The sequence below is a fragment of the Nicotiana attenuata genome, unplaced genomic scaffold, assembly GCF_001879085.1.
Source record: "Nicotiana attenuata strain UT unplaced genomic scaffold, NIATTr2, whole genome shotgun sequence".
Taxonomy (NCBI): Eukaryota; Viridiplantae; Streptophyta; class Magnoliopsida; order Solanales; family Solanaceae; genus Nicotiana; species Nicotiana attenuata.
The window spans coordinates 562,561-575,004 of NW_017670452.1; the positions used below are offsets into that span (position 1 = coordinate 562,561).

General features: G+C 44.8%; 1 protein-coding gene across 1 annotated transcript; it reads left to right on the forward strand.

The window, feature by feature from the left end:
• Positions 1-11,699: 11,699 nt before the first annotated feature.
• LOC109239607 lies at positions 11,700-12,194 on the forward strand. The gene has a single exon (XM_019406193.1). It carries the CDS (start codon positions 11,700-11,702, stop codon positions 12,192-12,194), a length of 495 nt encoding a protein of 164 aa, XP_019261738.1.
• Positions 12,195-12,444: the final 250 nt, after the last annotated feature.

Genomic DNA, 12,444 nt, shown 5'->3' on the forward strand with positions numbered 1-12,444 from the left:
TCTAAAATTCGTCTAAGAGTATGAAAAGACAACATAGTCTATTACGAAACTAGGACAACAAAATAAAAGTAGGAAGGAGAAGCACTAGGCTGCGAACGCCGAGCAACTACCTAGTCAACTCCAAACAAGCCTGCTGGAAGCAAATCAACCCTCGCTAGCGTGTCCTGAGACTCCTGAATCTGCACACAGAGGTGCAGGGAGTAATGTGAGTACGCCAAATTAGTAAGTAATAAAAGTAAAGGCAGCTGAGTGATAAGAAAACACGTAAATACACAGCAAAATTCTACAACGATGCAGTGTAAAACCAGCACAATACAATAAACAGTAAAAACTCATAAGAACTTCTTAGTTCATTAAAACCTCTGTAAAACTTCTTTCAGCAGTTCAAACGAGTGAATGAAAATAAGTATAAAAGATAGAAACACAAAACAGCCCCTCGGGCAAAATACCAATAGAACCAGCCCCTCGGGCTATCTCACAATCACTCGTATCAGCCCCTCGGGCAACAACATGGAACAACATCAGCCCCTCGGGCTATATCACAACACAAACTAGGTACCCGCGCTCACTGGGGGTGTACAGACTCCAGGAGGGGCCCCTTACGACCCAAGCGCAACAATAAGCCATCTCGTGGCATAATCAACAGGCTCTCGGCCTCATATAAATCACAAGCCACCTCGTGGCATAATAAATCTGGCCCTCGGCCTCTCATATGTCACAATCAGTACCACATGCTGCGGCGTGCAGCCCGATCCCATCGTATCCTTACAACATAGGCCCTCGACCTTAATCAGTCAGAATCTCACAAGCCACACCGGCAACAGTAAAACATGATGCTAAGCCCAAAAATATCATTTAAAATATCAAAAATAAGTAAAGATGGCTGAGTTGTGAAAACAGTAGAATATAGCATGACTGAATACAAATACTAAGTCAAAACAGTGAGGAATAGTAGTAAAATCCTGGCACGAGGCCCAAATATGGCATTCAGCCCAAACCATGATGATAACAAGCAATTTTCAATCATTACGCAATTAAACAGTCATACGGGACGGGCTAACTCACAATCCCCAACGGTGCACGACCCCACGCTCGTCATCCAGTGTGTGCGTCACCTCAAAATAGCACAACGATGTGAATTTTGGGGTTTCATACCCTCAGGACAATATTTACAATCATTACTTACCTCTAACCGGTCCAAACTCTAGCCCGCGATGCCTTTGCCTCTCGTCTCGGCCTCAACTCGCTTCGAATCTAACCAAAATCAGAATCATGACGTTAAAATATGCTAAGGGAACGAAGCCCATGCGAAAATAATCAAATTACGACACAAATCCCGAAATTAACCAAACCCGACACTCGGGCCCACGTCTCGGAATTCGACAAAATTAACATCGATGGAACCCTTATCTTCCCACGAGTTCATGCATATCAAATACTTCAAAATCCGATCACAAATGACCCCTCAAATCCCTAGATTTAGGTCTCCAATTCCCAAGCCCTAACTTCAAATTTTCAGGCTTATTTTCCACATTTTCCATGATTAATTAGGTAGAAATCACATTAGGATTGAGTATTAAGTCGATAAATCTTACCTCCAAGTGTTCCTCCTTGATTCCCTCTTCAATCCTCTTCAAAAAGCTCTAAAACCTCCCAAAAATGGTGAAACTTAGGCTAAAAGTCGCGGAATTGATCTTTTAAAACATTCTCCCCAGCACTTAAAAATCCTTCATCGCGAACGCGGTCAACGCCTCGCGTTCGCGACGCATAAATTTTAATTGACCATTTTTCCTTCTACGCAATCGCGACTCCTAGTACGCGAACACGAAGGCTTGGCTTCCCAACCCAGCGCAAACGCGACTCCCCGCCCGCGAACGCCAAAAACAACTCTCCAGGACCCCATCTGCTCACTTTCCTCTACGCGAACGCGGCAAGAACCTCGCGAATGCGATGACCATAGATCTCGACCCATTGCGATCGCGAGACCACCTACTCGAACGTGAAGGCCAGCTTTATAGCCTCACAACCTAACCCTTCACACGATCGCGGGACCTCCATTGCGAACGCGAAGGTCAAAAACCTGCAACACCAACATCAATTTTTCTGCAATCTTTTTCAACTTGAATTGGTCCGTTCAACCACCTGAAACTCACCCGAGGCCCTCGGGACCTCAACCAAATATGCCAACATATACCATAACATCATTAAAACTTGTTCCAACCTTCGGAATGCTCAAAACAACATCAAAACACCGAATTTGCATTGGATTCATGCCTAAGAATTCCAAAAACTCCCAAATTCCGCTTTCGATAAAAAAGTCTATCAAACCACGTCCGAATGACCTGAAATTTTGCACACACATCCCAAATGACACAACGGACCTACTGCAACTCCCGGAATTTCATTCCGACCCCTATATCAAAATCTCACTTATCAACCGGAAAACACCAAAAATTCATTTTCGCCAATTCAAGCCTAAGCTACTCTGGACCTCCAAAACACATTCCGATCACACTCCTAAGTCCCAAATCACCTCCCGAAGCTATCTAACTCATCGGAATTCACATCCGAGCCCTATTTCACATAAGTCAACATCCCGTTAACCTTTCCAACTTAAGCTTTCTAAAGAGACTAAGTGTCTCAAAACCTTACCAAAACCTCTCCGAACCCGAGCCAACCAACCCGATAACACATAATACAGCTGAACAAGACAATAAGAAGCAGAAATGGGGGAAACGGAGCGGTAACTCATGAAACGACCGGCCGGGTCGTTACATCCTCCCCCTCTTAAACAAACGTTCGTCCTCGAACGAGTCAAGAAATATACCTGTATCCTCGAATAGGAGAGGATATCTACTCCGCATCTCCCGCTCGGTCTCCCAGGTAGCCTCCTCCACGGGCCGACCTCTCCACTGCACTTTCACTGAAGCTATATCCTTTGACCTCAACTTTCGAACCTGACGCTCCAAAATAGCTACTGGCTCCATATCATAAGTCAAATCATCATCTAACTGAACCGTGCTGAAATCCAAAACATGAGACGGATCTCCAATATACTTCCGGAGCATAGAAACATGAAATACACTCGACAAGCTGGGTGGCAAAGCAAGCTCATAAGTCACCTCCCCAATCCTCCGAAGTACCTCAAAAGGCCCAATGAACCGAGAACTAAATTTACCTTTCTTCCCAAACCTCATAACACCCTTCATGGGTGAAACCTTCAATAGAAACTTCTCACCAACTATGTAGGACACACCCCGAACTTTCCTGTCAGTATAACTCTTTTGTTTCAACTGTGTCGTACGAAGCCTCTCCTGAATCACCTTCACCTTGTCTAAAGCATCCTGCACTAAGTCTGTACCCAATAACCTAGCCTCGCCCTGCTCAAACCAACCAACTGGAGATCTACACCGCCTCCCATACAAAGCCTCATATGGAGCCATCTGAATACTCGACTAGTAACTGTTGTTATAAGCAAACTCTGCGAGCGGCAGAAACTGATCCCATGACCCTCCAAAATCAATGACACAAGCGCGCAACATGTCCTCCAATATCTTAATAGTGCGCTCGGACTGCCCGTCTGCCTGAGGGTGAAAAGCTATGCTCAACTCAACCTGAGTACCCAACTCTCGCTGCACAGACCTCAAAAACTGTGAAGTAAACTGAGTGCCCCTATCTGAAATGATGGAAACTGGGACACCATGCAAACGAACAATCTCCCGGATATAGATCTCTGCCAACCGCTCCGAAGAATAAGTAGTACACACAGGAATGAAGTGCGCGGACTTGGTCAGCCGATCCACAATCACCCAAATAGCATCGAACTTCTTCAAAGTCCGTGGAAGCCCAACTATAAAGTCCATGGTGATCCGCTCCCACTTCCATTCTAGAATATCCATCCGCTGAAGCAAGCCACACGGTCTCTGATGCTTATACTTCACCTGCTGATAATTGAGACACCAAGCTACAAACCCCACAATATCCTTCTTCATTCTCCTCCACCAATAATGCTGTCTCAGATCCTGATACATCTTCGCGGCACCCGGATGAATAGAATACCGCGAGCTATGATCCTCCTCTAGAATCTTCTCACGAAGCCCATCTACATTGGGCACACATATCCGGCCCTGTATCCTCAACACCCCATCATCACCAATAGTCACATCTCTGGCATCATCGTGCCGGACTCTGTCCTTAAGGACAAGCAAATAAGGATCATCATACTGGCGCTCTCTAATGCGATCAAATAAGGAAGACCGAGAGATCACACTAGCTAATACCCGACTGGGCTCTGAGATATCCAACTTCACGAACCGATTGGACAAGGCCTGAACATCAACTGCAAGATGTATCTCCTCGACAGGGATATATGCCAAACTCCCCATACTCACCGCCTTCCAGCTCAAAGCATCGGCCACCACATTGGCCTTCCTCGAATGGTACAAGATAGTAATATCATAATCCTTTAGCAGCTCCAACCATCTCCGCCGCCTCAAATTGAGATCCTTCTGCTTGAACAAGTGCTGGAGGCTACGATGATCAGTAAATACCTCGCAAGACACACCATACAGAGAATGCCTCCAAATCTTCAACGCATGAACAATGGCAGCCAACTCCAAATCATGAACAAGATAGTTCTTCTCACGGGGCTTCAACTGACGAGAAGCATAAGAAATAACTCTACCCTCCTGCATCAATACACACCCAATACCCACTCTCAAAGCATCACAATATACTGTATATGAACCTGAAGCTGATGGCAACACTAATATTGGCGCTGTGGTCAAGGCAGTCTTGAGCTTCTGGAGGCTCTCCTCATACTCATCAGACCACTAAAATGGAGCACCCTTCTGAGTCGACTTGGTCAAGGGCGATGCGATAGATGAAAATCCCTGAAAAAACCGGCGGTAATAACCCGCCAAACCAAGGAAGCTGCGAATCTCTGTGGCTGAGGACGGTCTGGGCCAACTCTGAACCACCTCTATCTTCTTCGGATCAACCTGAATACCTCTCGCTGGACACCACGTGCTCCAAGAAAGCCATTGAACTAAGCCAAAACTCACATTTGGAGAACTTTGCATAAAGCTTCTCCTCTCTCAATCTCTGCAACACTAGTCTCAAATGCTCCGCGTGCTCTTCCTGGCTATGCGAGTATACCAGAATATCATCAATAAAAACAATAACGAACGAGTCGAGATAAGGCCGGAACACGCTGTTCATCAAATGCATGAACGCTGCTGGGGCACTGGTCAGCCCAAAAGACATCACAAGGAACTCATAGTGACCATATCGGGTCCTAAAAGCTGTCTTGAGAATATTCGAGTCCCTAATCTTTAGATGGTGATACCCTAAGCGAAGATCAATCTTGGAGAACACCCTCGCTCCCTGAAGCTGGTCGAACAAATCATCGATATGAGGGAAATGGTACTTGTTCTTGATTGTTACTTTGTTCAAATGCCTGTAATCAATGCAAATCCTCATCGTGCCATCCTTCTTCTTCACAAATAGCACAGGCGCACCCCAAGGTGACACACTAGGCCGGATAAACCCCTTATCAAGGAGTTCCTGAAGCTGCTCCTTTAACTCTTTCAAATCCGCTGGTGCCATACGATACGGTGGAATAGAAATGGGCTGAGTGCCTGGCACAAGATCAATACCAAAATCGATATCCCTGTCCGGTGGCATGCCCGACAGGTCTGCAGGAAACACATCTGGAAAATCTCTCACAACTGGAACAGAATCAATGCTGGGAGTCTCTGCACTGACATCCCTCACAAATGCTAAGTACGAAAGACAACCTTTCCCAACCATATGCTGGGCCTTCAAGAATGAGATTACCCTGCTGGGAACATAATCAGACAAACCTCGCCACTCAATTTGTGGCACACCCGGCATAGCTAACGTCACTGTCTTGGCATGACAGTCCAGAATAGCCCGGCACGGAGATAACCAATCCATGCCCAATATCACATCAAAGTCTACCATACATAACAACAAAAGATCCACTCGGGTCTCCAGACCCCCAATAGACACAACACACGATCGGTATACACAGTCTACCACAACAGTATCGCCCACCAGAGTATAGACATGAACAGAAGAAATGAGAGACTCGTAGGGCGTATCCAAATAATAGGAAAAATAAGATGACACATAAGAGAATATAGAGCCAGGATCAAATAACACAGAGGCATCTCTGCGGTAGACTGAGACAATACCTATAATCACCACATCTGAAGCAACAACATCAGGTCTAGCTGGAAGTGTATGAAAACGGTCCTGACCACCACCGGATCGACCTCCCTCTCTTGGGCGACCCCAAGATGACTGTCCTCCACCCCTAGCTGGCTGGGTGGATGGTGAAGTAACTACTGCCGAAGTCGATGGCTGACCCCTCTGCTGAGATGAACCCCCAAGGCGACGAGGACACTGCCTCCACATATGTCCCAACTCTCTACACTCATAACAACTCCCTGGTGCCGGAGACGGGGACCGAAGAGGACCCCTAGCACCAGAATGACTAGCAGACGCACCTGGCGTAGAAGAGTCCTGAACTGATGAAGCACGAGACGAACCCTGGGCTGGAAGGGCACTGAGTGAGGAATGACCCTGCTGAGAACCGTGAGAACCATGGCCCGATGACGCCCCACGATAACCTGGGCGAGCTGACTGAGCATGCCGGAATGGGCGGCTTCTGCCGTGCTGAAACTGACCCCTCGAAGGAGCACCCCCTAAAATTACCAGATCTTCGAGGCCTCTTGGCCTCCCTCTCCTTTCGCTCCTGGTTACGAACTGACTCAATCTCACGAGCGATATCAACAACCTCCTCAAACGTAGCACCTGACGCCCTCTCCTTGGTCATGAGAATCCGAAGCTGATAGGTGAGGCCATCAACGAACCTCCTGATCCTCTCTCTCTCTCTCTGTAGCAACCAACCAAAGAGCATGATGAGCTAACTCGGAGAACCTCATCTCGTACTGTGTAACATTCATATCTCCCTGTCGCAACTACTCGAACTGCTTACACAGCTCTTCCTTGCGGGACTGTGGCACATACTTCTCCAAAAATAGAGCGGAGAACTGCTGCCAAGTAAGGGGCGCCGAATCAACAAGCCTACGCCTCTCATAAGCCTCCCACCAAGTGAAGCAGCACCTATAAGCTGAAAAGTCGTGAATGCGACCCCACTGGTCTCCAGAATACTCGCGGTGCGAAGAATCCTCTGACATCTATCCAAGAAACCCTGGGCATCCTCGCCCTCTACACCACTGAAAGTAGGAGGCTAGAGTCTGCCAAACCTCTCCAATCTGCGCTGCTCGTCCTCTGGCATAGCTGGAGCTATATAACCCTGAGCAGCTGCCACCGGCTGGGCTAGTGATGCCTCCGGTGTCTGCAACCCCTGAACAACCTGATCGAGTGTGTGGGCGGCGAGAGTTTGAGTTCCTCCCCCGGCCTGAGAAGTGGCTGTGGCAGTAGAAACTATGACCACCTGAGCAAGACTCATACACACGGTCAAGATCTGGGCCAAGGTCTCCTGAAGACCTGGAATCACGATGGGCACAGCTGGTGCCTGAGCTGGTGCTGCTGGAGCGCCCACAACTGGGACATGATCCTGAACTGGGGCGGCTGGTGGATCTGTAGGTGCTGCCCTAGCTGCTGTGCGGGCTACACCTCTGCCCCTACCACGGCCTCGACCACGTCCTCGGCCTCTAGTGGCCCCAGCTGGTGGTACTGGTGGTCGTCCATCCTGTCCGATCGCTCGTGTCCTCACCATCTGTGAGAGAATAAAATAATAGAAGTTTAGTACTCGGATCAACAAATTCGCACGACAAGAATTTCAAGATATGAAGTTTTCCTAAAGGTTCTGCAGCCTCCCGAGGATAAATACAGACGTCTCCGTACCGATCCGCGAGACTCTAGTAAACTTGCTCATGACTTTTGAGACCTATGTAACCTAGGCTCTGATACCAACTTGTCACGACCCCAAATCGGAACCGGTCGTGATGGCGCCTCTCATGAAACAAGGCCAGCCGACACAAACCTCCAAAACCAATTAACAGTTATAATAATCCATAAGCAGTCATTAAAACTCATAAAGCGCACAACAGAGCGAAATAAAAGAAATGCGGAAATAAAACACAGCCCGACAACGGGGTGTCACCAGTCATGAGCATCTAAAATCCGTCTAAGAGTATAAAAAGACAACATAGTCTATTACGAAACTAGGACAACTAAATTATAGTAGGAAGGAGAAGCACTAGGTTGCGAACGCCGAGCAGCTACCTAGTCAACTCCAAACAAGCCTGCTGGAAGCAAATCAACCCTCGCTAGCGTGACCTGACACTCCTGAATTTGCATAAAGAGGTGCAGGGAGTAATGTGAGTACGCCAACTCAGTAAGTAATAAAAGTAAAGGCAGCTGAGCGATAAGAAAACACGTAAATACATAGCAAAATGCTACAACGAGGCAGCGTAAAACCAGCACAATATAGTAAACAGTAAAAACTCATAAGAACTTCTTAGTTCAGTAAAACCTCTGTAAAACATCTTTCAGCAGTTCAAACGAGTGAATGAAAATAAGTATAAAAGATAGAAACACAAAACAGCCCCTCGGGCAAAATACCAATAGAACCAGCCCCTCGGGCTATCTCACAATCACTCGTATCAGCCCCTCGGGCAACAACATGGAACAACATCAGCCCCTCGGGCTATATAAAACTAGATACCCGCGCTCACTGAGGGTGTACAGACTCCGGGAGGGGCCCCTTACGGCCCAAGCGCAATAATAAGCCATCTCGTGGCATAATCAAGAGGCTCTCGGCCTCATATAAACCACAAGCCACCTCGTGGCATAATAAATCTGGCCCTCGCCCTCTCATATGTCACAATCAGTACCACATGGTGCGGCGTGCATCCCGATCCTATCGTATCCTCACAACACAGGCCCTCGGCCTTAATCAGTTAGAATCTTACAAGCCACACGGGCAACAGTATGATGCTCAGCCCAAAAATATCATTTAAAATATCAAAAACAAGTAAAGATGGCAGAGTTGTGAAAACAGTAGAATATAGCATGACTGAATACAAATACTAAGTCAAAACAGTGAGGAATAGTAGTAAAATCCTGGCACGAGGCCCAAATATGGCATTCAGCCCAAGCCATGATGATAGCAAACAGTTTTCAATCAAATACGCAATTAAACGGTCGTACGGGCTAAGTCACAATCCCCAACGGTGCACGACCCCACGCTCGTCATCCAGCGTGTGCGTCACCTCAAAATAGCACAACGATGTGAATTTCGGGGTTTCATACCCTCAGGACAACATTTACAATCATTACTTACCTCTAACCGGTCCAAACTCTAGCCCGCGATGCCTTTGCCTCTCGTCTCGACCTCAACTCGCGTCGAATCTAACCAAAATCAGAATCATGACGTTAAAATATGCTAAGGGAACGAAGCCCATGCGAAAATAATCAAATTACGACACAAATCCCGAAATTAACCAAACTCGACGCCCGGGCCCACGTCTCAGAATCCGATAAAATTAATATCAATGGAACCCTTATCTTCCCACGAGTTCATGCATATCAAATACTTCAAAATCCGACCACAAATGACCCCTCAAATCCCTAGATTTAGTCTCCAATTCCCAAGCCCTAACTTTAAATTTTCAGGCTTATTTTCCACATTTTCCATGATTAATTAGGTAGAAATCACATTAGGATTGAGAATTAAGTTCATAAATCTTACCTCCAAGTGTTCCTCCTTGATTCCCTCTTCAATCCTCTTCAAAAAGCTCTAAAATCGCCCAAAAATGGTGAAACTTAGGTTAAAAGTCGCGGAGTTGATCTTTTAAAAGATTCTGCCCAGCACTTAAAAATCCTTCATCGCGGACGCAGTCAACGCCTCGCGTTCGCGACACATAAATTTTAATTGACCATTTTTCCTTCTACGCGATCACGACTCCCAGTACGCGAACGCGAAGGCTTGGCTTCGCAACCCAGCGCGAATGCAATTCCCCGCCCGCGAACGCGAAGAACAACCCTCCAGGACCCCATCTGCTCACTTTCCTCTACGCGAACACGGCAAGAACCTCGCGAACGCGATGACCATAGACCTTGACCCTTCGCGATGGCGAGACCACCTTCGCCAATGTGAAGGCCAACTTTACAGCCTCACAGCCTTACCTTTCGTGATTGCGGGACCTCCATCGCGAACGCGAAGGTCAAAAACCTGCAACACCAACATCAGTTTTTCTGCAATCCTTTTCAACTTGAATTGGTCCGTTCAACCACCCGAAACTCACCCGAGGCCCTCGAGACCTCAACCAAACATGACAACATATCCCATAATATCATTCAAACTTGTTCCAACCTTTAGAACGTTCAAAACAACATCGAAACACAGAATTTGCATCGGATTCAAGCCTGAGAATTCCAAAAACTCCCAAATTCCGCTTTCGATCAAAAAGTCTATCAAACCACGTCCGAATGACCTGAAATTTTGCACACATATCCCAAATGACACAGGGACCTACTGCAACTCCCAGAATTCCATTCCGACCCCTATATCAAAATCTCACTTATCAACCGAAAAACGCCAAAAATCCATTTTCGCCAATTCAAGCCTAATGCTACTCCGGACCTCCAAAACACATTCCGATCACACTCCTAAGTCCCAAATCACCTCCCGAAGCTATCCGACTCATCGGAATTCACATCCGAGCCCTATTTCACATAAGTCAACATCCGGTTGACTTTTCCAACTTAAGCTTTCTCAAAAGAGACTAAGTGTCTCAAACCTTACCAAAACCTCTCCGAACCCGAGCCAACCAACCCGATAACACATAATACAGTTGAACAAGAAAATAAGAAACAGAAATGGGGAAAACGGAGCGGTAACTCATGAAACGACCGGCCGGGTCGTTACAAACATCATGGTTATAAAATAAAAAGACAAATAAGTTAAACAAATGTTAGTTTTCGAAAGTACAAACCAAAAAAAAAAAGCATTAGAATTATTAAAAGAAAATATTAAAAAGGGTAATCTACTTGTATTATTACATATGATGTAGCTGCAGGAACATATCTTCCATAAAATTCTGTAGCCAACATAATTAAATAAGAACTTGCTCATGATTAGATTAGGAAATTAAATTATAAGGAGGCAGCACTTTGTTGGCTAAGCAAACTTGATTATAAAATTTCATTTAAAATAACGAAAAATATATTTGGCCAAACTAAGAATGGCCCAAATGTCCAGAATGGGGGTATTACGATAATTTCGCACGGCTTTTGAGGGAATAATGAATATTTGTATATTTTCGTTTTCCATATATACCCTTTGGTAGATTTTTGTTTTTAATTCAATTTTTTTCAAACAATTCTCTCTCACTTTTTTAATTGTCTTACCTTCCCAAGTTGTATGCTACATCATTTTCCATAAAGCACATATTATATTATACTAATTAAACAAAATACACTAAAATATACATATACTATACTAATTACCGAAATGCACTAAAATATACACATAATATATTAGAGAAAATACATACAAAAATTAAACTACTGGTATTTATGATTAATACCTAAAAAGCTTAATATATTTGGCCAAACCTAAAAAGCTTTTCTAGCCCCCATTTTTCTATCTTTATTTTCTCCTTCTTCATCTCTTATCATTCTTAAGGTTAGATTATGGAATGGACCACGGGAACAGGAATAATGCTTCGAAAGTTTATGTAGTGTTTCGTGATAAAAGGCCTGGATTGTACAACTCTTGGCATCAGCGTGCTCCTATGGTTATTGGTGTCAAGGGCAGCATCTTCAAGGCCTTCAAAATTTATGATGAAGCCATAAAAACTTTTAATGAGTTTAGAAATGGATCTCAAGCTGATAATATATCGGCATCGAAGGTGTATGTGGTATTTCGTGGTAAAAGGCCCGGATTATACAACTCTTGGTATGATTGTGCTCCTATGGTTATAGGTTTCAAAGGAAGCATCTTCAAATCTTACAAATCTTATGATGAAGCAGTAACAACATTCAATGAATTCCAAAAAGAAAATATTTACATTGAAGAACAATCTTCAAGTTCGTGTGTTGATGAAAGTGATGCTGGATCAAGTGATATGTTATCTGTGTTGTTAGCTGGAATGTTTGTAGGGATGAAGATCTCAAAAAATTATTCAGTTTGATTGTTGATAAGAGTATTTTGTTCAGTTTTTTTATTATTGTTTAGTTTGGTTATTATCAGGTTGATTGTTTAGTTTGATGTGTTACTGATTGCTGCATTCGACCTCTGTAGAATAGAGTATTTAGGATGCCAAAGTCTTTGTCTTTTGTACTCCCTGTTGGAATGAAATAAAATATGTCTGTTGAATTTTTAAAAAAAAAATATTTTGAACTGAACTGAATGTTTTAATTTGTCTATATTGTTGGAACCTT

Excerpts from the sequence above, each read along its gene's own strand:
- LOC109239607 (XM_019406193.1), top strand. The coding sequence starts at position 11,700 with ATGGACCACGGGAACAGGAATAATGCTTCGAAAGTTTATGTAGTGTTT.